Source organism: Ammospiza nelsoni, chromosome 16 (assembly GCF_027579445.1).
Source record: "Ammospiza nelsoni isolate bAmmNel1 chromosome 16, bAmmNel1.pri, whole genome shotgun sequence".
Classification (NCBI taxonomy): domain Eukaryota; kingdom Metazoa; phylum Chordata; class Aves; order Passeriformes; family Passerellidae; genus Ammospiza; species Ammospiza nelsoni.
Genome location: NC_080648.1, coordinates 4,540,508 through 4,567,765, shown reverse-complemented (window position 1 = coordinate 4,567,765; position 27,258 = coordinate 4,540,508). Strand labels below are relative to the sequence as shown.

Sequence of the window (27,258 nt, the reverse complement as noted above, 5' to 3'; positions counted from 1 at the left end):
ATCCCCAGTGCTGTGGCAGACAGGATGTGCTCTGTGGCTGTGGTGTTTTCCTGGAAAAGTGGGAACAAGCAGTTCACAGCTGAATAACCCATACACAGATCCTGACACGAATCTGCATTTCCAGGGCTGGAGGGTTTTTGGTGCCACTGAAACCTGTGTGTCTTTCAGATCTGAGTTATCTTTTCATATAAATGAGAAGAGTTAGATCTATTGAGGAAAAAATTGTTTTTTGTCTACTCCATAGCTTTGACAATGTTTGGGTCTACTCTGCATCACTCCAAATAACAAAATTGCTGCTGCAATTCTGATCCAAAAAAGGAGCTCCTATGAAAGTAGAGGCTTGTATGGATATTTATTTATGGTTCATCAAATTTGGTGTGGAAATAATTTCAAGAGGATATACATATCTTGGAAGTTAAGAAATTCTCATGTGCTGTATGATTAATGGACACTTTGTAGGAAAATTATATTTGTAGAGTACTGTATTTAAGGCATAATTTAAAAATAACATAGTCCTTTTTCTTTGAAACCGTGAATTTTAATGACTTCATTACTTTAGTTTGTTGAAAAGGAAAGTATCTTGAAGTTTATAAACTTCAGAAGGCTTCAGTACTATATGGGTTCTTCTCTAAAGTTTCATTTAAATATGTCCTGCAGCATATTTTAACATGCACTGGTTTCTTGAGCCTCTGTCTTTTCCATCAATCAGAAGAAGGGGTGTTCTTTGGAAGTGGTCAATGATATCTGCTACAGAAGAAAATTCCTGTGGGATGGAAAAAATGAGAAGACTAAGGCCAAAATGTCAGAATTATTAGTAACCAGTTGAAACAAAAGGTTTATTTAATAGTCTAAACATTTATCAATATTATAAATATATATAAGGTCCAGCTCAACTGTTCTCATTCCTGTCACAATCTGTAGCTCAGTAACTCTGTGTACAAACTGCTGCAATGTTTGATAATTAATTTACATACTCTTGGTCTGTTTAACACATGCTGTTGCCACTGTGCTTGATGTACTTGAGAGTTGAGAGGTGGCTGATGAGTTTAGGGTTCTGTCTGGATCAGAGCTGCCAGGAATGTGCTGAGCAAACCCACAGCCCTGCAGGCTGGGGCTGAGCCACCAGCCTGGGAGCAAAGCTGGAACTTGGCAGGTATGGATTAGCTATGAGCTCTGCATTTCCCTTATCTGCTATCTCAGTGGGAAACAAACATTCCCTAACCAGGCACGTGGATTTCTAATGGCTGTGTCCTAAGGCCACCCCTTCATTCCCTGAGTGCAAACAGCATAACCTGATTCTGCTTCCAGCAATAACAATATTCTCTGAGACAAGAAGCACAATTCCAGCCAGGAAAATGGTCACCTGGCACTGAGGAATGAGGCAGGAGATGCTTTGAAATGAAACAGTGTGAAAAACACAGATTACCTCTTTTCCTTTCAAGCCAGTTCCTAACAAGTACAAGTGCTCCTGCTCCTGGTAGCGGATCTGGATGTTGTACACTTTGTCTCTGTACAGCACCATCAGGACATAGGGGTGAGTCACTGTTTTCCTTGAGCTGTCTCTCACCAAAAATGTTCCATCCTGAAACAGGAAAAAATGAAAGATGACAAAGAGCAGACACTCCTGGGTTTGATCAGTGTAACACCTCTCACTAGAGCACTTGTGCTTCTAAGTGTTTCTTCTTTGTGAAGTCTTTGTCCTTTCTGATAAGGGACACTGCACCATTACAGCATTTAGGTCTTTGCACAAATGTGTTGTCTTTCAGTTTGCTACTTCAAACTTTCCTCTGTTACAAAAGCAGATTCTAAAGGGAGGCAGGAATGGTGTTATATGAGGGAGATATTCCATTAAAGGAGGAAGTGAAATATCAAAGACCAAACCTCATATCACTTTAACCAGAAGAGAAGCTCTTTTCCACTAAGTGCCAATCACATTTCCTACATGATGGATTTATAGACAGCTTAAAATAAGAGCAGTGTCTGTGTAATTTAGGTAGAGGCAGTGATGCTGTACCACTCTCTCTGCTTTTCCTAATTTCAGATGTATTTTGACAATTCTTCCATTGAAATCTCTTTCTTAAAGGCACTGAATGGGACCTCATAAATTGGGCTTTGGTACAAGTCACTGGAATGGTGCACATGCCATCTTCAGCTCATGCCAAGTGCTGTGAGGCAGCAGAGGGTAACCACAACTCCCACAGCAATAATTATTTTTATCTTTATGATATTAAAGAATATATATATATAATATTACACATTTAATATATGTAATATATTATTCTCTAATGTTTATTTATTATTTTAATAACATATTATTATCATAAATACATAATTAAACATTTATTTTTAAATTATTTATTTTAAAATTAAATTTATTTAAACTATAATAAATATTTATTATATTTTAAATGTACTCATTTCTATTTTATCTATTTAATATTAAATATTAAATTTTCTATATTTAATTTATTTCCACATGTACAGATGACCCTTGTTTGAAGCTGTAGTTCATTTTGTTGAGCTCAGTGGCCCAGACAGGGGTGGGGTTGCAGTACCTTGTTTATCCTGCGCAGCGCTGCCTCTGCCTCGGGCCGGCTGACAAAAGCCACGTACCACTCATCCTTCAGAGAGCCCTGGGGCTGGGACAGGACAAGGACAAGGACAAGGACAAGGACAAGGACAAGGACAAGGACAAGGACAAGGACAAGGACAAGGTCAGCTGCCAGGGAATGGCAACATGCAAATAAGTGCAGAGAAATTGCAGTGTGAGGGATGTGTGGGTCTGTGTGCAGAACCTCTGTGTGTCACAGATCATGCTGCTATTTATTGTGGTATGGAAAGTGCTGCTAAGTTGTTTTAAATTACCTGCTCACTTTGGTAAACTTGAAAATATTACAGTTATAGACATTATGCCCCTGCAATGTAGCTAAGGTAAGCTAAGAAAACAGGTATTTCCAAATACTTTCAGTAAAAGATTTCTTTTATGTTCTTTTTATGTTCTCTTTTGTCTACCTGGACACTAGGCACAAAGGCATCCTTTGCCTTCATCTGTTTGTTTTTTAGCTATCATCTGAAACAACTGTGCAGACTTCCTGTAAATGCACTCTTTATGATTGCCCACCAGTGTTACCACCATGAGTGGTTTGCTCTAAACTTGTTTTATTTAAGGAAATGTGAAGCAAAAATGCACTTAAAAGAGTGAGTCCTTTACTCATCAAAGTTTTATGGAAGGAGAACTGAAAGTTTGATACTACTTGAAGGCAGTTGTGCAAAACAAGTAATCCAGAAAACAAGTATTTTTCTTACTTTGCTCTTTTGGGGTTCAACTATTGTTGTTTTTCTTGCTGAGGACAAAATAAGGCACTACAGTTTGACACAGAAAAGGAAACTGAAAGCACTCAGTAGTGTCCTGACAGTGACTGGAAAAAAAACTTTGAAAGGTGTTGTCTTTCAAAACCAGAAAACTTGGTGTCTTTACAGTTATGGTTCATGTTTTGTACCTCATCTTGCTCTGTGTTTGCCTGGTGAACAGTCTGTCTGCTGGGAATTGGCAACGGAGGTCTCATGTCAGCTGGGCCTCTGGAAGGAGATCTGCTGCCTTCAGAGGTACAAAAGTAGAAAAAACAATGTTAAAACCAGGAAAATCATTTCATCTGAGCACCCAGGGTGTAGGATCTTGATTTTATGGAGCATAAAGTATTTGTATCACCCTGGTGTAAATAAAATAATGTGAACAGTGCAAATTACCAAATACCCAGTGCAAACAACTAAATAACTGTTTAGTGCAATCCAACACCCTGGTACTGAGACATCTAAAAATCATTTGAAATCAGATTTAGGCTTCTCTATGAGAACCAGGTTCTTTACATCATTCCATATTTCATGCAGAGGGAATTTAACTGAGCTCTTGTGGTTCAGATTTCCATAAAAATAAATGAACTTGAAATAGGGATGACATTTTATCAGTTTCTGTACCACAGTTACTCACTTGAGAGCATCTTGGTTTCTTTAGAGACAGAAGTAACATTGTCTCTTTGCAATCCTTGCCTTCTCAGCAATTAGAAAGTAAAAAATGTCACTGTAGGACAGCGTTACCATGTGCAAAAAAATGACTTGTAAAGCAATTGATGTCTCAGTTTTCTTTTTTTTTTTTTTTCCTTACAAGATAAATATGGAGTGTATTTCACATGAAAAGCATTTGCTAACCTTTTTAGGGAGTATTAGCGTACCACAGTGATTTGCATAGGTCAGCTCTCAGTACTGCACAGAAAAGGATGCTTTAATGAAGGTTTGACACTGGTTGAACTGGGCAGGAAGCCCAAATTTCATGGGGAAAAAAAGCCCAAAGTCTTTGATTCAGACTAAGTAAGATACACAAGATGCCTTTCAGGAACTTGATAGTTTTCTGTTCCCAGTCCAAGAAGAAACATCCATAGGAAAAAAAGCTTTTCTATTGACTTCACTGAAACTATCTTTCAACTTTCATGCACTTAAACAAGAAAAACAATGTAAGGATGTAGGATACAAACCTGGATGGAAGCGTGGTGGTAGAGAGCCAGTTGCAGACAGGTTTCTAGCACTGTTTAAAAAAAAAAAAAGAGTGGTCAGTATAAATACAACATTTCTGGGCTCTGATCACCTGATCTGTACTTTGTGCCTGTTTTACAGAATGTGAGAGCCCCTTGAGACCTATGCAGGGTGAGGAGAGTCTTTTCTTCTTTTTATTTTTCTTTCCTTCTTTTTGTGTAAGTGGATCCACCTTTAAGTTTACCTGGAGCTCAGTATGTGGCAATAAGGCAATCAGTAAAGGCCACAGAGACTTCTGCAGCAGGATCAAAGCAGGAGAGCATTGAGCTTGAGGAGTTTTCACAGGGAATGGTCTGTCCTTCCCCAGAGCAGCAAGCACAGGGAGCAGCTCTCCACCCCTTTCTCGCTGCGGGGTTCCACTTACAGAGTTATTATCCTTGCAGCTTCTGTAACATTGTTGATAAAAATGCAGCTTCACATTTATGTTGCAAGCTGGGAAGGGCCAGCAACACCAGGGACTGGGGCATCTCCCACATGAGGCAAGGCTAACAGAGCTGGAAGCTGAAAAAGCTCAGGAGAGATCTTTTAAAGCACATAAATATCTGAAGGAAGAGCCAGGATCTTTTCACTGGTGCCCAGTGACAAGACCAGAGGTTCCCTCTGAACATCAGGAAACCTTTTTTATTGTGAGGGCAAGCAAGCACAGGAGCAGGTTGCCAAGAGTGTTGTGGAATCTCTCTTTTTCCTTGGAGACATTCAGATGCTATCTGGATGTGGTACCAGGCAGCCTGTTCAAGGTGACCTTGCCTGGGTAGGGGGTTGGACCAGAAGACATCCAGAGATCTCTGCCAACCTCAACCAACATCCAAAACTGCTGAAAATGGAGTCCCACTCTTCAATTTCTGGGAGGTTTTTTGTTTCTTCACCTAATTGAGAACAAATTGCCTGCACTCCTTACCTTTACTCTTCATATTTCTCTTCTGCTTAAATGAGCTGTTAAAAAGGCTCTGAGATAAATATGCTAATTTTGTTTGCACAACAAAAACACCCTATCATGATTTGATTTATGGGAGAGAATCAGTCAGCCCGGGGGCCTCTGCTACAGCAAAATTTGGCAATGCTCTTTGAGTATAAGCAGAAATGTTCATCATAGGAATAGTTCAATTTGCATATGACCTTGCTATTGCTACTGCAGTGTTTGTTTTGGTGTCAGCAGTTCCAGAGAATGATGGTAAATGTGAGGAATTCATCAAAGAGCCATTAAAAAAATACAGATATTAGAAAATGTGCATCAGACATGGACTCAAAGAGCCCACTCTAAGTCTTATAAGTCTAAGTCTGTTGCATGGTACATCAGAAATCAAAATTTAATTAGGGGCTCTTCTGTCTAGCAATTGAAGCATAACAATCAAATATTTGTGAGTTGAAGTTGGGAAAAAATTGCAGCAAAGTTCACAATTTTAAATAGGAATTATCAAGCATTCCAGTAATGATTTAGTAAAAGGGACATGAAATTCTTTCTGATTCAACTCCAGACAATGGAGTTTATGGCGTTTTTTTAGTTTTGGAGTGTGAGGAGTTGCAGCTCTAACACTTGAGGGGTCCTAGAGTGTGCAGGACCCCTTTGTCCTGAATCCTGCCTTGTTCTGTAGGAAATGATCCCTTCCCAGAAGGACTGGTCATTCTTATGAACCCTGCAAGGAATGGGAGAGCAATGGGTGTCTCATGAACGGAAGCCTTGTACCATGTAGGGTCTTGATGCCTTTGAATTTAGCTTTTCTATTTTTGAGATCCTGCACTGCTTTGGTGTGTAGCTCTGAAACTCCATGGCCTGTCAGCTGCTGTTCTCCCATTTCACTGAGATAAAACAATTCCTCTTTAGTCCTGGAACTCAAGGACACCTCACTGTCTCAGGGCCCAGAGATGTAAACAACAGTGAAGTGGGAGGGAAAACTTGGAGTAAATGACTTCATTACCTGAAGCTGTAATTGGATAATTAACTCCTGATATGTAAATGAGAAAAACTTCAGATTGTCTGAAAAAATCATGACCATCTTTTATCCTGGGTGTGGCCCCTCAGAGGCTTCTGACTGCCCAAGGTGAACCTATTGAAGGCCTTCAATAAATACCTGCTTTTGTTCTCTTAAGTTTGTCTAGCCTCTGGTTTAGGTGGCCACTCCTGGGCATCAGTTTAAAAAACTTCCTTGCCATAAAACAGAGGGATTCATGGTTTTTTCTTGGTTGCCTGATACAGAGCTTCAATTCTATAGAAGATTCTCCTGGATAGTATGAACAGCACTAATTACCATTTTGTAGAGGCACAGGCTCAGTAATGAACTACCAAGAGACTGAGATTCAAAAGGAATGACCCATAATGGTGAAACAAACCTTTCTGCAGCAGGAATGCTGTTGGATCCTGGCTTAGGTGGAGGCTTGAGAGATTTGGGGGGGAATGCATTGGAGCTGTATGGGGGCAAAGACAGCTGTGGCACTGGTCTTTGTGGGGCAGCTGTGGAGAAGAAGAGAAGGAAACTTAAATCCTACATGAGATATTCTTAAATGAAGTAGAATAAAGAAATTCTGTCGCCTTACTGCTGTTTAATTAGATAAATAAAATGCAATAAAGAGTCCTTGATGTGTTAGTTACAGTCTGGAAACTTATATGGTCAGCGGAGAACTTAAAAGTAGGTATTGAAATTAAAAATAAACTGGAAGTGGCTTGAGCAACATTTACATTTTCTAGGTTCTGTTTTGGATAAACCACAACTCAGGTACCTTAACTGCAGAAGGTGGTACATGTTTTCTGTCACATTGCTTCTAAATAGCAGAGTTGATATCATCTTTTTGAGCTCATTCTGAGATTTCTCCCAGTATGAAATAAAACATTTTCCTTCTGCAGTGTCCTCAGACCTGAACTAGCAGGAGTGGAACAGGTGAACTGTGCTGTGCACAGCTTAAATAACCTTATTCTTTATGGAGGCTTAGGGCAGTAATAATTCACAGAGACTTGTCCAAATGTCCTGCTTCTGTTATGGAGTCACTTTACCAACTCAATTGCAGAAATCAGCATTCTGCAGTAGTTTATAAACACTGGTGGCACATGGAAGAATTTCTGCTTCTGTTCATAAAAGTGACTAACATTGCACAGAGCCAGCAGGGTCTGCTGAGGACTGGGAGACACCAGGTTTCTGTTTCCAGCTGTTTGGGGCTGTGTGCAGAACACAAATCTCTCTAATGTAATGTATTTCAAAATAAGAAATCCTGCTGGCTGGTAACTGGCTGTCTGAAGGAAGCTATTAGCTATTGATTTCCTGGGGTTTGTGGCTTTCATATGTCAATGTGCATCAGGCACTTTAAAATAATTGTACTGCCTATCAGGGTACCACCTGACTTCAGAAATGGCTCTAAGGAAACAACTGAAGTAATTTCCTTTTTTTTTTTTTTTTTTTTAAGAACTAAGACAAAGAAAGATTTCAAGTTTGAAAAATCCCTCTAGAAATACTTACTGTCTTCTTCATCCTGGGGAGCAAAAAAGAAAAAAAAAAATTAGCAACATATTATATCACAGTTCTTAGGAATGTTTTACAAAACAAAATCTGAACATTGGTGAATTTTGGGAGTTTTGTCTTTATGCAACACCAAATAATTTTTTAAGTTTTTAAAGCTTTAAAGTTTTAAATAAAGGTGTGTGGTAGATGTCCCATAATGCATATTGACATAAAATAGAAACTCTCAGGAGATGGAAAATTTCCTTAATCCTTCTTGTAAGTGTAGACTCTCAGAGTTATTTGAAAGTGAAACTTTTAGATCAGCTTAAGCTTAAAAAATCCCCAGAAGGCCAAATCTTTTTGAAGCAAAACCACTTCTCCCATGTCATAGAAGAAATTCTGGCTTTATTCTTCCTGTTATCCAAGACAAAGTTCTCAGGGAACAAACTGAGCTTGACAAAGAAGAACTGTTCAAAAACACCCCATGTGCCATGAAAGATCCATGAGTATTCCTTACAATTTATAGAAGAAACAAGTTTACCTTTCCAGCATTATTAGTTTGTACAGGTATTTAATTTTACTGTAACCCTTATACTTTTAAATATATGCTTTATACTTACTTCATTTTTCTTGTGTGGTGGCCAACTGTGCCTGAAATGAAAACAAAACATTCATCATAGGTGGAATAAAACTCATTCACTTCATGTGCATTTGGCCAAATTTTCACTAGAACATGAATTTATAGCAAGTTTTAAAGACCATTGGATGCAGAAACATTTTTTTTTTGTCATAAAAATATCTAAGGTTCTAATTTTCAGCCATAATCTAATGCATTATTCTAGTTCTTAGCCCATCTTGATTTTATCAACAAGGAAAATGTCTGATTAATTGATGTAAGATTAGAGCTTAAAACAAGCTTCTACAATGACAAAACATTAGTCTTCAAGTCTTGAACTCATTTATAATATTTGACAACACTGCTGGAGCACATAAGGATATCCGGCTTTCTTTGTTTCTCTGACCAATTATCCTGGCTGGTAAGCAGATCTCAATTATTTCTTCTCTTGTTTGAAGTACAGTCAGTGTTCAGCCCCCAGGTGGTCTAGAAAATGCTGGGGAATGGTGCAGCTCTGCTAGAAAATGCTGGGGAATGATGCAGCTCTGCTAGAAAATGCTGGGGAATGATCAGCTCTGCTAGAAAATGCTGGGGAATGATCAGCTCTGCTAGAAAATGCTGGGGAATGATCAGCTCTGCTAGAAAATGCTGGGGAATGGTGCAGCTCTGCTAGAAAATGCTGGGGAATGATCAGCTCTGCTAGAAAATGCTGGGGAATGATCAGCTCTGCTAGAAAATGCTGGGGAATGATCAGCTCTGCTAGAAAATGCTGCTGGCTGTTCAGAAGGAGTTTTGCAGGCTAATAAAATCAATGGGATGAAAGTACAGCTTTCCTTTTCTAACACCCAAAACAATAGCAATAGAACTCATGTAAAAATGTTCCCTAGAGCAAGAACTTGCTCTGCTGGAAAAAACATGGATCATCTGTATCTTTGTACAACTGGGGAGTGAGTCATGCCCCACGTAATGGCTCTTCCAGATATGACTGGAGAGAGTTTTTCTGCCTTCACACCTTTCTGCAGCTTCAAGCACATCCTGTGCATATTTATGAACCAAAGCTTTGGTAGCCACAGACCCCGCTGTCATGCAGTACCAGTAAATCAGACCATCCCGTGTTGCTTGTCCATATTTTTGTTAACTTTCATTTCTCCTTTATTGAATTTCAGTGAAATGAGCACTTACTTTCCAGGGCTTTGCTTCCTTAGGGGAGGTGGGTTGCCTCTTTCATATCTCTCACTTGATGGGACAGGAGGTTTTGGCATCATTGCTAACTGTTCTCCCAGGGATCTAAAGCAGGAGTGAGATGATGAAATGCAGGCAAAAAGCTGCTTATTAAGAAATAACTGGGGAATAATGGCAATGAGAGGATCATTTGCAGAGGACAAATCTTACCTTAGCTGTGAAACCAGAGGCTGCAAAACAACAAGGAATAGTTATAAGAATGTGTAAGTGTATCAAAACAGGCAAAAACTATCAATAAACACAAAAAAAATTACCTTCTCAGGAATGACTGGCTTCTTCCCTGAAAGAAGAAAAAGCTTACATTTAGAAAAAAATGGAAGTTAATTAATTAATCTTCCTATGAAATAATTGAGTTTTGAATAAAATTGAAAGTTAATCTTGCTGGTTGAAGAACTCATATCCTGAGATGTAAGCCAGAAAAATGTTTTGGCTTTGCAAGTGATGGTAAAATTCAATCTCTCTTATTGAAGGGAAATTTTCAATGTGGCACGTGTCACAATCACACTATCTAAGGTTCAGCTTTGAACTCCTGGATACTTTCTTGCCATTATATAACAGATAAGAGTTTAGATAATAAATAAAATTGTGGAGTCATATCTGTAGATGCTTTTTATAATGTGGTTTTCAGCTCTGAAGGAAATGCCATTTTTTTCTGTGTCTTATTAATTCTCAGCCTTCTTTTAAGTCTGTTGCCACATTACCTACAGCAGGGTATGCAGAGTTTCATTACCTTTGTATGCAAAGGTGATTTCCTCCTTTAACCTACTAAATATTTCCTTGTTCAATCACTTAGGTGTGCATCAAACCTTTATTGCACACACTTCTCACAATGTATTTCTGTTCACCTGTGTGACCCAGGGTTGCTGTTTTCTATATGAAATTTCTCTCCCACTTTGTAAGCTCTGCTCACACCGTTTATTCACAAACAGATTACTTTGATTACATTTGGTTGAGCCTTGTTCTTTTGCATTAATTATATACAAACTGATGATTTTCAGTAATTAAAGCAACCCCAGTGATATTAATGTGAGCAAATACTGACCTGATCCTGGGCTTTCTCTTTCATATGGGGGAGCAAGGCGATCCAGAGAGGGTTTGGTGCTTCTGTCTATAGAAGGAGCTGGGGCTAAACACAACAACTGTGTAAGATCATTTGCTGATATAAGTCAATATATCTTTATTTTGCATAGATTAGAACTGGTGTAACTTCTTAAAACAGCAATTCAGACTTGTATGAGTACAATTGTATCAGTACAGTTGTACAGACAGTTGTTCTTAAAACAACAATTCAGACTCCTGTATGAGCAGCAGAAGAGAGTGGAACTGAGGGAAAGGAGGAAGAGTGTTGTAGTCTGTGGGAAAGCTGTACAAACAGAACAGCAGCTGTACTCACGTTTCAAAGGCTTCATGTTTCTGTCTCTACTCAAGTCGTTGTTGCTTGGTGGAGGAGGGAAAGCTGGCAGCTAGAACAGATATTTCACAAGTGGTTAAAATGTGTCTTCACCTTTCTGTTTGGAGTGTATGAACCCCACCACACTCATCTGCCAGTCTTGTGTGGCACAGCACAAGGAGCAGGTCTCTGCTCACTGCAGGAAGGACAGGAGCCAGACACCCTCCTGGAGCATGACCAAAATAATTGCTTTCTGTAGATGCAGAATTGCCTCCATCTGCTGTGCCTCCCCACACTCCAGTGGGATGGATGTCTCCTCAGGAAGGGGAGGTGAATTGTCAAAGGAAAGGAACAGGAGCTCCAACAACCCTGCTGTGTCTCTGTGACACTGCATCAGTCCCTCCATCACATCCTAAACCTTTTCTTGTGGAAACATTGGTATGTTTAGTGTACATCTGTTCTGGCAAACACTGAACCTGCCAACAGCACAAGAGCTTTCAGTTTTGAAGTATTCACAGCAGGAAAAAAAAAGAATCAAATCTTGGTCGTCAACGTTCTGATTACCCAGTCTCTTACACTTTTATGTGGTCCTAATTCAATTGGGCAAGCGCTAGAAGTATTGCTTGGAAAAACATAACCTTGTTTTCAAAACAGAGGCATCCCTTAAAAATATTTCATTTATGTGGGAGAGGCATTCACAAGTAGGTGTATATCCCCAATGTAAGAATTAATGAAGGAATATAAAATAATTAAATATATTTCTCCCATGAAATTGAATTGTTCCTTGAACAATGGCCACCTTGTAACAGAGTTCAAATCTGTTTTGATGGCTTCCTCTTCATACACTAGGTGAATAAAAATGGCCCTACTCTTGGACTCCTAAGAAGGTCCTGGGATAGGAAATAGGTGAGATATGAAGACAGGAACATACAGTAGCACTTCTTCCCCCAAATGAGGCTGGACCAGGTCTCTGGGGCGGTACTGGAGGCTGATGTGGAGGCTGATGTGCTGATCTGGTTGTTGTAGGTCTGTCTAAAGAAAACAAAAATCCCAAATTAAACAACTCCCCAGAGCTTGGTTATTTAATACTCATTCAATCTTTATGACAAAGAACCCTTACAAGAACCTGGCTACTGAAGTTAATAAATCATCAAGACATTGCTGTAGGATTTGCCTGGCAGTTGCTTTAGGATCAGTGTGTTGTGTTGGGAGTTCCAGGCTGCTCTGTCCCTGTGGGGGTGACTCCCCTGCCAGGCTCTGAGCCACAGGATTGATTTCATTCCCTGCAGCACAGTGTGTGAAACACCAGCCAATCTGAATGGCAGCACTCCACACCTCCAGGCTGCTGAGAATTCAGACATAACACAGAAATGACAAGTAGGGAGAGCTGATTGTTCTTTTCCCAGCTTTCACTAGAGTTTTTTGCCATTGTTGTGACAACCTGCTCTGTCCAAGGTTGCACTGCTAAAGCCACTGCAGCATGTACATGTGTGTGATTTCATACAGGTTCAGATCAAAGGCCAAATAATGCACACATCACACAAAACTAATCTTTATTCCAGAAGAGCTTGTGCAAAGTAGAAAATGTAACCTTAAAAGTCACAACTTTAAATCTTGCTTATGAACTACACTGCTACCTTCAAGGAAAAACCTTCTATATTCCATTATCAGCCACCTAAAATGTGGTAGTAAAATCTTATTAATAGCACTTAATTTCTAGTAATTACCTATATAATCAGTGCTGCTTGGAAGTGATTTGGCAGGAAATATGACACTGTGATGTGCTTCTTCATTATTGGATGGAGGTGGCTCGTAGCCATCACTGTCATGTTCTGCTTCCTCAGGCTCCTCTGTTGGTGATTCATAGTCAGCCTCATCTTCCTTTTCCTGGTCTTCATCAGGGCTTTCATAATCATCATCATCATCGTCATCCTGGCAAATAAGCATAAAAAGTGGATGCTGGAAGAGAACACTAAACCCTGCAGAGCAGTTCCTGGTGGCCTTTCACTGTGGGATTTTTCACTCTGGAAAACACCAAACTTTTACAACCAGTTTGAGGGGGAAAAATCTGTTGAAATAATAGAGACAAAGGAAGGAACTTTCCACTAATGCATTAGTGGGGCTTAAGTAAGGAAACGAATATCATGTGATGAAAGTGAGCACAGTGGGAGGTCAAAATAAGGTGCAAGTTTGCTGAAATGCATGAAGTGTTTTAGGGAACAGCCAAGGCACCAGCAAACAAGTCAGTGTTCCCAGGAACACAGGAGCAGCAGTTGAGGCTGCTGATATTCATTCTTGCGTTCTAACATCTCCTCTACAGCATTCAACCCAGCTTGTGAAAATTATTCATAAAAACTGAGGTCTTTGATTTGGGTCTTGGTGTTGTCCTGACCCAAACCAGCCTCGTTTGCAGGACCTCATAAGGGGACAGTGTCAATATGGTCACTGCACATCTGTGCAATCTGCCAAGGCTTGAGAGAAAAAGAGCCCTCCACTTGTCACTGGTACCACAGCTGGAGTTTCCAGAGTCCTGTGCACTGGCCCGGAGCCCATGTGCTCTGTAGGTGGTTACTTTTATCTCCTGTGCTCCCGGAATAGCAGCCAATCTCCTGTGAACTTAGTAACAAGTGGCTTCTAAAAATGCCTCTCCCTCTTATTTTTGGAGAAAAGCCAAAGGCTAACCATTAGCACTGGTTAGCCTCAGAGATCTTCATAAGCTCAGGCTGTGCATCAGCAGCTGGGGTGGGTGTTTCGCCTAAACACCTTGTTGAGGCATTTCCTATGCCAAAAGGCAGAAGGAACTTCTGCAGGCTAAATGGCTTTTTAAAAATAATACTGTTCAACAGGTTGGCTCTAGAAAATAAAATGGCAAGAATTTGCCACTGAATAACACAGCAACCTCTAGGCACCTCTTTTAAGAGAATGAAACAGGCATGTAAAACTCAGCTGTGGTTCTGTGGGGAGCTGGTTGTAGGCTGGGAGCTACAGGAAGGCAGTAGTAAGGCAATACTGAATTTCTGGGGAGAGCCTTTTCTCAGTGAGGAAATCTGTGTGCAGCCACTCCCATCATTCCTGCTCCTGCTTTTCCTGCCCCAGCTGTGCTGCCCAAGCAGCCAGGGCAGGAGCAGAGAGCCCCCCTGAGCCAGGGGGGTTTCTTCACCCAAATACTCACAAAGGAAGACCAGCCACCATCATCCTGAGCATACCCTGCGGGAAGAAACACAATTCTGAGCATGGACACCTTTGTCAGAGATGTAACAACTTGACAGAAAGTGTGGGAAAGGTTTTACAGAGACTTCTGTGAGCCAGAGAGAAGTTTGATAAGAGAATAATAAGAATTTCCTACCAAGGTCACTGACACAGAAACCAAGAAAGAAAGAAGGATAAATAAGAGAAACCTGTCACTGCCTGTTCCAATGAGCACTTTGTCTCCTGACCAATGAGTAAAGTGTAAACTTAGGAGGTTTGTAAGAATGTATAAAAAGCATGCAGGCTATAATAAAAACAGGTCTGAAGCCTTCTGAAAATGGAGTGTTGATTTGTATTGTGACCATCAGAACTAGAACAAGAAAGAACCCAACAAATGCCAGGTGAGTTCTGGACCTCAGGGCTGTGCCACAGGCAGGAGCTGTTTTTTCAGAGGTAGGCTGGCACTGATGAGGGCACATCCTGATTAAAACCAAGACAAAGCTGCCCTGCTGTGACACAGTCTGGGTGCTGGCACTTCAAGTTTGTTCCACTTCCAATTTAAATTATATAATTTGAAATAAAATGCTTTCAGAATGAGCCCAGACTTATCTCCTTGTTTAAGGCTATTTTAGCTTTCATAAAAGAAGGATTTGCGTTTTTTTAAACCTCAGTTCCCTCTCTAATACAGTGCTGCTAGCAGGAAAGGCAGGGGTGAAGATGTTGGAACAGAAATATATAAACACTGATACAATTTATTGGGTTAAATAAAGACGTTTTGACTATTCTCAGGTAAAAGTCTCTGCTCTTGCCTTCCTTCACCATCTTTTCTCTTTTAAAACACTTTTTCTTACTAATTGTCCTGAATCTACGTCTTTAATTTTTGAAACTTCTTTATACTCCCATATTTTCATTTATTGTTTTGGGTTTTTGGTTCCTAACCCTGCTCCCCTCTGTTGACTCTGCTCTGCAAGTATTTATTTAAAATTTTAATATTTTTAAACACTTTTTGTTGTTAAGGTCTGCCAGTGTTCACTCACCTGTGTTTTCTGGAGATTTTTGTGTTTGGGCCCTGTAGCAAAGATACAAAAAATAAATTCTTTCTATTAAATGTTTGATGCTTCTATTGCAAATAAAGGCAATAGTTAACTGTCACAGTTGAAAGAAGTTTACATAGATGAGTTTAACTCTGCCCAAAATGCCAAATACATTAACTAATATTTACATAGAAAATCCTAATAAAATCTAATCTGTTTCAAGAGGAATTGAAGTGAGAGAAGTCAGGTTTGAAGCAAGGGGACCCAATAAATACATTTACCAGTCCTGAAAACAGAAACTTCAAAGTCCATAAATGGAAGGTCAAATAAGGTTTTTATGGTTTTCAGTTCTAGTTTTGGATTCTAGTGAATGAAAATGTGCAAAATCATGTTATCAGCTGATGCAAAACCATGTTTTGTAGAGTGGACTTGGTTTTCATTGGGTAGGATCATAAATTGTTCTTTTCTCATAGAATGTTCTTGCAATTTTTGCTCTTCTTCTATTGTGAAGGTTATATTCAGTGACAAATATTAAGAATTAAAGAGTATAATGATGTATAGATCTTTGGAATGCATTAATGATGATTTATTAATAATATATGTCTGGGCTTCATGGCCTTCTTAAGGGCTGTGTGCTCAGCTGGAAAATTGCAAGAAATGTGCAAATGTTACTTGGTTCTGGACATGGCAGAAGTGTCTGGGGTGTTTATGGGCTTAGCATTTGGTATTTGATATCAGATGGCATTAATGAAACAGAGCTTTATTTTACAGAATTTCCAGGCTGCACTTCTGCTCAGGCATTATTGATCAAATTCAAACCAGTCCAGGAAAGATCTGAAAGCTTTGAAGAAGAAAGCTGAGTTGTCTTACTCACCATTTTGGAAGGAAAGAGAGCCTCCCTTCATTTTTGTTTATTTCTTGGCTTAATTTACTTACAATTCTATTGCAAAAAAGAACAAAAATAGTTTTAAAAAAACCCTTGAAACCTATCACTTGTCAAAGCACAGAAATTATTTTCTTCACCATTATCCCTCAGAATTTGCCAAATTTGATCTGGTAACTCATGATTATTATTTACTATGTGATAAAAATGCTGAATTTACCATTGTATTGCTAAGTTGTGCTACAGCATATCCAGCTACAAACTAGACTGTTTTTCCCTTGGTAAAACCTCATGTTGTTGGATTGTGATTGAAAATAAACATTAAATCCAGCAAGCCTTAGGATCTTTGGGTGTTGAAGACATCACACTGCTTCAAATAATAGCCATGGCATTTGTATGATTTTGCATGGAAAAAGCAGATAATGCTTCAGGAAAACAGGGCTTATGGCTGCAAAACCAGGGTTTAAATGTTCGCTAAAACTCTTCTTTATTCTTTTTGTGTTCCTTCCTCTGCAGCCAAGCAATCCCTCCAGCAGAGAAGGGGAAAGGCTGATCTAATTCCATGTTTTAAGACATTTTCAGGGCATGGCAGAAATATTAATAGAATATCAAGAGGCTATAATTTTATGCCTGGAGAGATCTTTCCAAGTGGAGGACAGTCAGTACTGAGATTCACAGGGTTAATTCTACTGAGAGACCAGAATTTTGCTCTGCTACTAATGAAGTTTGCCTCTATGACTATTTTGTTTCAAAGAAAGCTTGGGATGAGCCAGGATCTGATTCTGAATTGTCATTATTTCTTATTGAGGAACATCCAGCTTCAATGTTGTTTCCTTTTGCTGCAGGGGACAAGGAAGTTGCTGTGTGAATAATAAATTCCATGTGAGACATCCGGAGATGTCCTGGCGTGAGCAGTGCCCTGCACACATCAGTGCTTTGGTCAAAAATGAGTTGTGGAATTTGTCTGTGGCTTCTTCCCTGCTGTAGAAGAGGCAGAGGATCTTTCAGAATATCTCAGGTTTTATTCAGCTAAAGAAGTAAAATGAAGTTCACTGTTTTTTGGACTTAATAGTTCTTAGAGTTCAGACTTCCCTTCCAAACAGTCAGGTCTCATTCCTGCTCACTCAGGAATGAGACCTGAGTGTTTTGAAGCTTTCTGGATTAAACCTGGGCTATGAGCATTTACACCAACTGGTTTTTGAGGAAAAACTGAAAGGAAGAAGTTGATCATCTTATCTTGCTGCCAAAAAAATTAATCATATCATGCTTAAAATACAGTGTCTAACCTTTACTTCTAGTTCATTTGAAATGCTTCAAACCATTGGCTCAGAGGGTTTATTAGAAGAAAGCAAATTCTAGGAAGGTCAGGCTTTACAAGCAACGTTCTCAGGGAAGATTGGTGCACTGAGCAGCTGAGCCTGTCACCCTGTGAGGAAGGAAGTACCAAAACCACACTGCTCTCTGAGCTGTGGGAGTGGATGATAGGAGAGGATAAGGCAACAGCACTTGCAGAAAATGTTACTCAGACTTCTCATTCTCTTTCTACCTCCTCCACCAGTTGCTAAACTTAAAACTGGCAGGAAGTTGAAATTTTTGAAAAAAACCCCACACAACCAGCCCCCAAAGCAGGACTCCAAAACTGGCTTTAGTTCACTCAGCAGCAGATACTGCTCACATGAGTAGAACCCACTCTACATGTATTGGGACAAAGGGCTTAAGATGGGTAAGAGAGGTGGAATACAAATCCTCTGGGGCCAGGAATTTGTTGACAGTTGCATATTGAGCACTGCCAAAAGCATAATTGGTGATCCAAGTCTTTGGTTTGGTTTTTGAGAAGACTCAGCTGGGCAGATGCAGTGCTGTGTTATTGACCTCAAAACAGACTGAGCACCAGTTCTGTTCTAAACCTTGCCACAGCCTTTACACCCCAGCTGAGAGCATGAGTGCACAGGTACTGACATCTTTTACCTTTTTAAGAGAGAAAGTGCAGATTTCTCCATTTTTATGTTTGCACTTTTACTCTTCTGAAAGTAGAATGACTTTCAGACTGTGCCATGTTTGCAGGCTCTGGCTGTGTCACACTGAGCTGGCAGAGGCCAGGAGTGCAACCATGAGCTTTCTGCTGCTGGAAATTTCTGGAGTGCTGTGGGGTATGCCTTAAGATTTTTCCACAAGCCTGGAAATTCCAGATCTCAGGTTTGCCACGAACCTGCCACTGCAGTAGCCAGAGGGATCAACAGCATCTTGAAAATTTGGAATCCTTTTTTCTCAAAATAGTAAAGAATAGGAGTGACAGACTAATTCCAGTGTTTATATCATTGTTGAGGTGTCAACCAACCACCAGTGTTGTTTTTAATGAAATCTTTGCTTTTTCTGTTTATGAGTTCTGACCACAATAAGTAAGGCACATTCTGTTGAATGTGCTTTAAAATATTTTGCAAGACTCAAATTTGTTCTCCACAAATATAAAACTTCATTAATTTCTCTGACTGGCAGTAGTGCTAAGGAACAATAGAAAAATTCTATTTTTCTTTTAAGCTGTAGATTGGCCTCTTATTTCACTAGATTTATTATCAAAATGTTAGCAACACCTTCATGATTAGGTTAGGACCGATTGTCAGTGTCTGCTCTGTGTAAAATCCACCAAATCCCTTCCCTGTCTCACCAGTGTTTCTCTTTCACGACTGCTGTTTGTGAGGATTCAGGTGTGTATATAAACATAGTGGCATTAATATTAATTTTTTTAGCAAAGTTTTCCAGAAAGAGTTCAGCCCTTTCAGTAGAGAGTGCTAAAGATTTTAAGAAGTTATTTTCATTTTCAAAATAGTGCTTAAATGTGTGGTTTTTTTGGTTTTTATAAAGAAGCCAGAAGTTTTCTGAAGACGTGCACTGGTAACAGGGCTGGTAGAGATGAAATTTCAAAATAATAATTCATTAGTAATAACAGAAGGTTGTAGAGTTTTACAATTAGATTCAGGAAATGACCTGTCATACCTTGTAATGACACCTGTGACCTACTTTTGATTCTTGAAAAGTCACAGAATCATCCCCAAGTAATGACACAGTTCTGTTCAAACCCTGAGCACCTTTAGCAAGCCCACACACCCAGCTCAGGAATTCTGTACACATGCAGTCTGGGCTTTGCAAACCTTGTGTGATTCCAGGTGCTGGCTCCACTTAGGTCAGAATATTCCTGCTAAATTTACTGAGGAACAATCTCTCTCGTTAATTTACCCTTTATTCATTTGGTCACTGGCCAGGGCTGTAACACCTGCTGTTTCTATTGAGCTTTTTGCAGGCTATGCTCAGGTTTTAGCACTGCTATTAAGTATCAGGTAGTGTAACTGTAATATGATACTGCCTCTTTCAGCTTGTAGAAGAACTCGTGCTACAGGCAGTTGAGGTTTGCATTATGATACAAAAGAAAAGTGTGAATGTGTTCTAGCAGAAGTCACCACTTTGTGTTGCAATGAGGGTGTGGAGGTTCTGAAGTAAAGAAATTAATGTTTAACAAAATGGCAGATTCTTCTGCCCTTTAATTCTATCCAGGAGGGTTGTTTTGGGGTTAAGTGGATTTTTGGTTTAATGTTGTTGTTGGGTGTTTTTTTGGTGGTTGGTGGGTTGATTGTTTTTAGTGAGAACTAGTTCTCTTCCCTAGTAAAGCCCTAAATTCTTGTTTTAAACAGTGCCATTACATGGAGGATCTTTCTGCATGTATAATCACCATATTCCAGTGAATATTTTGCTTGTTTGTAAGTATGAAAAAGTTCCAAAGCTTTCCTTCAGATTTAAATATCTACTTATTTATTCAATTCCTCAAGCTGTGCACCAAGCTTCACTCTTCTTTCAAAGCTCTTGATTTCTTTTTGAAATTCTTTTCTTGTTGAGAAATTCAAAAGCTCTGAGTGAAAAGATTGTTCAGTTTCTGCTGGGGTGTAACACACGAGAAACCCAAAATACCTGTCTGAAAAGGGCAGTTCACTTTTTCGGGAGTGGGAAAATCAAACTTTGAGGTACCAATGGGTTTGATGAGGAGGTAGGAGCACCTCCACATGGTTATAATTTCATTTTAGTGATTCACCTATGGCATCAATATTTCTGGTATGTCTGAGTTTCTTAGACCATCCACTGGCCCTACTTTTCTCTCACAAATTTAAAGGGAAATCACCAGAAGTTCTCAATTTTAAAAGCTCAGACAATGAGACCAAGAGGTAATTCTGCCAAAGGACTGCTAAGGTGGGACAAATTATCAGAGAATTACAAGTTCTACACTATGGTTAGATGAGTCTGTCACAATCTGGTCTGTCATCAACACTGTTAAATGTTTCTTTTAATGGAAAGTGAGTTCAGAAATTCTGAGACATCAGAATTTAAAGAGACATCTTCTTTAAATAATATCTGGACCTCCTTACTAACATATTGTACACCTCTAACCCCTATTATCAGGATATTTATTGTGTGAAAATAGAAATGTGATTTTAAGAAATATGACACATCCAAGGAAATTTCAAATTCAGTCCTTCATATCTGCTCTGAACAAGGGTGTCCTGCTGGGTTCAGCTCTTCCCACCAGCTCACCCATGAACACAAAATTTTTCAATATTCTCGTCTTCCCCAAAACACCTTCCACAAGCTCTGATACAGCTGAAAAAGCAAAGCAATTTGTATCTTGTGTAGCAAAATCAAGATATCCATGAAGGGAGGGAGTCTGGAACTGGGAAATGAGCAACAAAGACACAGCCATGCTGGAACAGCTCGAATTCCCTTTTTTTCCCCCCTCCTTTGATTGAAGAGCTCCATGTGAGCTCCAAGGTTAGAAACCTTCTAACTTCCAGCTTAAATAGGGAGCAGAGAACTCATAGCAAAATAAAATCCTTCATTTTTCACCATGAAATATTAGAAGAAGTAAATTTATCCTACTCAATATTGACTTAATGGGATTATTTTTCTTCATTAAGTAACTTCTATGAAATTATGCAAACTGTTGAGATGAATTGGAAACTTTTTCAAGGCCTAAATCCACAGAGGCTGAGAAAGCTACTGAACATTGAATCACATGGTCTAGACTGATTTCTCTTGAACACCCACCTAAAGCACATGAAAATAATTTCAAATTCTCAGCTGTTGTGGACATAACTGACTTTTTTCCCCCTTTAAGTTAAAGTCAACAGTTAAGCAGTGAACAGTTAAGTCATACTTCAAAGGTAATACTTGCACAAAAGTTTAACCTTTGTGGAGCTGCTGTCACTCAAAGGATTTATGCACAAGTTCTTTTGAACATCCCCCAGACAAACTCCTTGTATTGTATCGTTTTGCTTGAGCAGTCATGACAATATTCATTTTATTTTGGAATATTCTTCTTTTTCTCTCAGTGCACTCCAATAAACAAGTCTCTACCCAATAATTCACAAATCATTTGCCTGATATTTCCTATGAGACTTCAGTGCAAAACACCTTAAATAATTTTTAACAATAAAGCAGTTTGACTTTACTTACGGCACTCTGAGCTTTGGGAATTTCTGAATATCATTTTCAGACATGTTCTGGAAAGGAAACACAGGAGACATGTGACAAAACTGTCCGTGGAACACCCTGTGACTGATCCAAGTCAGTCATACACATATATTCAGAATGTGACATGAATTCATGTGGTATTGATGTGACTTCAGAAGCCAGGTACATTGAATTCCTTCCTGTCTGCACAGTGAAATTAGGCAAGGTTGTGCATGATTGCAAAATTTCAGGGGAGAACTGCAGATTTTAAAATACAGAACCTTTGGCTGGAGTGTTGTTCTAAGAACCTTATCTGAAACACAGTACATGAAAAATCAAATGTTCTAGGGGACGCTGAGCTAGAAAACTCCTTGGACTTAAAAACAGCCTTGGCAACCTAAAAAATCCTACCAGAAGGGATGGGGGAGGATGTTTGTTCCCCCTGACCATAACACAGCCCCTGGGCTGAGGCTCCCTGACTGAGATGTGCTCCCTGGAAACCTTTGTTTGTCTGGAAACCTTTCCTGATGCTCCTGCAGAACATCCCTTCTCTCCCTCCAGCATGTGCAAGCCCACAGTTAGGACAGATTCAGGCATTATGAAGAGTTTGGATTTTGCTGATTTAGTGTTTTGTTCAGTTAATCACAAGCTTAATTAATTATCTTTGGAATAGGGATGATCGTCTGGTTCTTTTTGTCTTTTTTACTGGTTACAATAATAGGTTTCTAAGTAGACATTGGTTCACAAAGCTGTCAGTGTCAAAGGACAGAACAAATCTTATCTGTGTTTTTCCACTCTATTTTGCCTCTGGGAGGAGTGAAACACAGGCTAAATGTGCTGCTTTTATGGAAATGTACTGCAGTACTTCCTGAAAAATCATATTTTTTCTAAAGGCTTTTTAAGCTTCTCTCTGGAGTTCTTTTCTGGTGATAAACCTGACAAATATTAGAGGTATAACCTCTTTTATATGGGCCACATTTCTGTTTTAAATAATAGAGAATTTTATTAGAATAAGTTACAGGGAACCCCTTTGGTTTTATTCCCACTGCATCTCAATAGGGTTTTCCTTGTGGTAGCCAGAAAGGTGACTCTGAAATCAGGGTGTTATTCTGATTAATTTTACAGCCACATTTTTACAGCAGGTTTATCAGGTAGATCTGACAACAGCTACAAACCCAGCAGACACTCAGCCTGAGAGCTGCTTCTGTGCAAATGTAATTTGGCATTTTCCAGCATAAAAGATGTTTCTTAGGAAAACCATTCATAGAGAGAAGCAATTTTTTTTTCAGATTGCTTTGTAGTCTGGAATATTTTACTGGACATCTTCCTCTGTTTAACAAGTGAACCTTTTCCTTTTTTTTCCATTATACAATTGCCAAGTAATTCAAAAGCTTTAAAAGAGTCTGAGCAGAGGTGAGCAGCTGCTTGGCTTGCTCAGTAGAAAACATCCTTCAAATCTGCTGGGATGCCTCTGAAGAGCTGCTGCACCCTGAGCTCATTCCAGAAACACTCTGGAAATGATAGAAAATCACAAAAATCCCTTAGAAATCACTGAGTTATTGCACTTTCTATTTGCACCTCACAAACTGCCAGAATGTCATTGTGCTTGCAGAGGCAGAAGTCCCACTCCAGCCACAGATCCTCAGTGCCTGAGCTGAGATCTCCTAGGGCTGGGAGGATAAATCCCATCTGAATAATGCTGATTGCACCCTCCAGCAGCAGAGAGGTGTCAAATCCTGTTCCTACAACAGGGCCTTGAAAAATTTCATGTTTTGTTTCAATGAAATGTCAAAAAACTGAATATTAGGACAAGTAAATGAAAAATAAAAAACTTTAGAAGAGGTATGCAGAGATCTCCCCACTATGACTAATTAAATGGAATAAAATTACTACTTCTGGGGAAATAGAATGGTGAATATTTGAAAATTAAAGCAAAAAGCAGTAATACTAAAAGCTCCTACACATCTTCATGGATGTGTATTTAAGACCTGGAAACAGCTGCTGTGTCAGTGGAAGTTATCAGCTTTTTTTTCTAAAATTAAGCCAAGCCTAGAGCAATGTTGATTTAAAGCCACTGAGACTTTGCTTACTAGTTTTGATGCTCTTAAATTTTACTGCTTTTTTGTATTGCTACAGTAGAAATCTATAGAAATCTATATCTAATTTTATCTATAGAGGAATGAAGGAGTTATTCCAATGAAAGGCCAGTCATTCTGAGCAGGGCTGTGTCTTTAGTATGAGAGGATAATAAATAAATGTGGGTTTTCTGTAGTTAATATTTCAAAACAAGAACTTTCTACATTCAAGAATTCAAGACAAGATTATTGGTTTATAGAACTTCCCTGTCAGTTTAAAAAATACTAAAAGTATTCATATTGAACAAGATGCTTGGGCTCCCAGCATTCCACATTTAAAGCAAGTTGTCTGACTGATTTTAGCAAAAGCATTTACCTCCCATATTTTTACCCCAGTAACCAGCTGGGAGGTGCCTCTGCATCTGCCAGTGCAAAATAAGGAGTCAGAAACATCACTTGGGTGGAATTTTACAGGAAGGGATTTTACAGCTCCACTTACCAAAAACCTCTGTCCATTTATGCTGTGCTTCCTCACGACTTTCTCACAGTCCTTGTACTTTAGCTGCCAATGAGAAGATGATTATTGCACCCTTAACTATAAGAATCAATTAAGACACTTAAACATATGTCTGGCTTTGAGCAGATGTTTTCAAGATACCTTTTTGTATGCTGTGGCCTGCCTAAATGGCTCATTTTGTCCCATAAACATGGATTTTTATGACAGAAATCCTTCAGTAAACTTAAAGGTTTTCATCCATTTAGGAACACATTTCTCACATTTACAAAGCACCTCGCAGTTGCCTGGCCCAAAGAAATATCTGAAAAAATGGATTATTGTGGTACTGCCTGGGATGAGCAGCTGCAGAAGTAGAGCAAAAACCCTGTTATCCAGGAATACTAAAACTGACTGATCCCAGGCACAGAATTCATTGTTGGGATCAACAAGCTTTCACTTCTGCATGGAAATCTCACTTGTTAATCCTGGAAATTGTCTACAATATTTGTAAAGCTTTCCCACAGTATTATGATTTCCAGTAGCATTTAGGACAAGGACATGAGCTCTTTAGAAGCTGCCACAAAGCAAGACATGACTTTTAAACATTTCCAACAGTTGCCCTAAGTTTGGTTTTGGGGTTTGTTTCTGGGTTTTTTGGGGTTTGGTTGTTTGGTTGTTTTTTGGATTTTTTTTGTTTGGTTTGGTTTTGTTTGTTTGTTTGTTTTAATTTAAGCAGTACTAGTATAATGTAAGAACACAATTCATATTTTTGGTCTATGTCAAGTTGGTCAGGTCCATATCAGAAGGATCCCAAAGAGCAGGCAGACAAAGTGACTTTTGGAGACTTCAAGACAAAAGAATGATTTTTATTCTGTCTGAAACTTCTGTCAGTGAAAATTCTGCAGACAAACGACTCTGTGCTGCTGAGATAGCTCCCCTAAAGCAGAAAAATTACAGAGATTTTTATGTCCTTTGCAGTCCTATCCCATTTTTCATGTTAAGGTGTAACATTGTAACTTGGTGTCCAGATCCTGGAAACAACCCAACAGCAGAGAGGAAAATTTCAGGAGCCACCTTCAGTTATTCATATGAAGAAACAGACCTAACTCTGGTAAATATTTTAGGATAGAGATTAAAACTTTTGTGCAGGCTGAGGATGACTCAAACCTGTAAACAATTTTCTTTTCTACAGTGAATGCTATTGTGATGTTACCAGCACAAGTCTGTATACAGAGGGAAGAAACACATCACTGTGATTGAGACCTAATCTCAATTTTGAAGTAGTTGATAAAAAATGCTGTTTAGTTACTAAAAATAAACCTTGGATTATCCCAAATATGAACATCTTTGCTTTTTCTAAACAAAAAGATCAGAAATTATTTGAAAACTTGGTTCATTCATTCTCTGAGTTTATCTCAGAGATAATATCTCTGAGTTTATATATAACTCTGAGTATACAATATTCTCTGAGTTTATCTCAGGGATAAGATCTGGTCACTTGTGACAGGTGCCCAGAGCTGGCTGACTTGGGCTGACATTCTTGTCTTACCCAGATATTTTAGATTACTTAAACAGCTTTTGCCCTGATTTAGCTCCCCAGGAGTGGAATGCCATTATCTCCATTCTGGAGAGTGTCTTGATCACTAGAAGGGAGGCACTACAGATAAATGTGCATTCAGTTATGGCAGAACTTACAGTTTTATCACTATTCAGAATATTATTATCAGATCTTTCAGAAAGTCGTTTTTTCCTTCCTAGTTTCTTGGAAATGATGGTCCAGCTTCCCTCTGCACCACTGTTGTGATGTTTTTTGTACTTGTCTGAAGTTACCTGTTGATAATGATCTCATCTGTTCCATCTCCAGTTTTTGGTTTCACTTTCCTGTGCCACCAACTCCCGCACCCTAAAATTAGGGGCTTGTAAGTAGTTGGCAGTTTCACTTCCCTGGAGATTTGGTAGACACAGATTCTGTGTTTGATCTGCTCATCTTTATTAAGTAGTTCTGCATTCTACTATCAAACTTGCCTCAACTCCCCAGATTAGACTCTGACAGAGTTATAAGGAAAAAAAATAAACTTCACATTATTTCAAAATTAGGCCCGAGGTGTGCCAAGTTTTACAGGTCTAGCCATGGATGTGATTAACGAAGACATTCAGAGGCTCATTTGTTACACCCAGCAATTTGGAAAAAATATCACTTCTGAAAATCATTGAAGATGAAACAGAAAACTTGTAATCTTCACACCTTAGTGCCCTCCACAGCTGTTAGTGTGTGTTACACCAACAAGCATTGTAGCAACCTGTTTATTTTCTCTAACTAAGCCACAAGTTTCTCTTATACCCAATTTAAAAACCCCTTTCAAGATTCATTTTCGCTGACCAGTTGAGCTCAGCTCCTCATTCGACAGCGGTTTTGCTTTTAGTTCTGCAGCGAGCTTTGCCTATTATAAAATACCTGAATTTAGCCCAACCAATGTTCCAGCAGTTTGCTCCTCCATCAGGCGAAGACAAAACAGAGCCAAACTCACCGTCCTGAAATATTCTGCTAAGTCATCTGGGTCCCAGGTGAGCACGTCGGAGCGGTAGGGGAGGTTCCGCAGGTCCATGGTTGATTTTCTCCCCAGAGCACCCAGGAGTGTTCACAGCCCTGCTGCCAATGACACAGCCATGGATTCCCTCTCTGTGGCCACTCCAAGGAATTCCTTACCCAACCTCCAGATTTCAATCTCCTTTCTGTCCAGGAACTGTTCTGGTCAATTGAAATTATGCTGCGAGTTGGTTCCAGAGAGACACAGCTTCCTCTGGTACAAAATGGTCTCTGCTCT

The 27,258-nt window shown here is 39.3% G+C and overlaps 1 protein-coding gene across 1 annotated transcript; it reads right to left on the bottom strand.

Annotated features, from left to right (window-relative positions):
• Positions 1-516: 516 nt before the first annotated feature.
• Positions 517-27,258, bottom strand: LCP2 (lymphocyte cytosolic protein 2). Its single transcript, XM_059483631.1, has 21 exons — positions 26,962-27,258; positions 24,437-24,499; positions 21,866-21,912; positions 16,361-16,426; positions 15,490-15,521; positions 14,436-14,470; positions 12,991-13,195; positions 12,195-12,295; positions 11,267-11,336; positions 10,916-10,999; positions 10,128-10,153; positions 10,024-10,043; positions 9,814-9,918; positions 8,636-8,666; positions 8,034-8,046; positions 6,916-7,036; positions 4,530-4,579; positions 3,501-3,598; positions 2,556-2,639; positions 1,427-1,582; positions 517-763 (listed from the first exon to the last, which is right to left on the bottom strand). The coding sequence occupies exons 1-21, from the start codon at positions 27,037-27,039 to the stop codon at positions 641-643; spliced, it is 1,608 nt and encodes a 535-aa protein (XP_059339614.1). The 5' UTR covers positions 27,040-27,258; the 3' UTR covers positions 517-640.

What these genes read in the sequence shown, in the direction of transcription:
- LCP2 (XM_059483631.1), bottom strand. Translation starts at nt 27,039, where the DNA reads ATGGACCTGCGGAACCTCCCCTACCGCTCCGACGTGCTCACCTGGGAC. An exon ending in AAACATGAAGCCTTTGAAAC is followed by an intron (nt 11,000 to 11,266) that starts GTGAGTACAGCT and finishes TGTTGTGTTTAG; the next exon opens with CCCCAGCTCCTTCTATAGAC. An exon ending in AGGAAGCAAAGCCCTGGAAA is followed by an intron (nt 8,667 to 9,813) that starts GTAAGTGCTCAT and finishes TTTTCATTTCAG; the next exon opens with GCACAGTTGGCCACCACACA.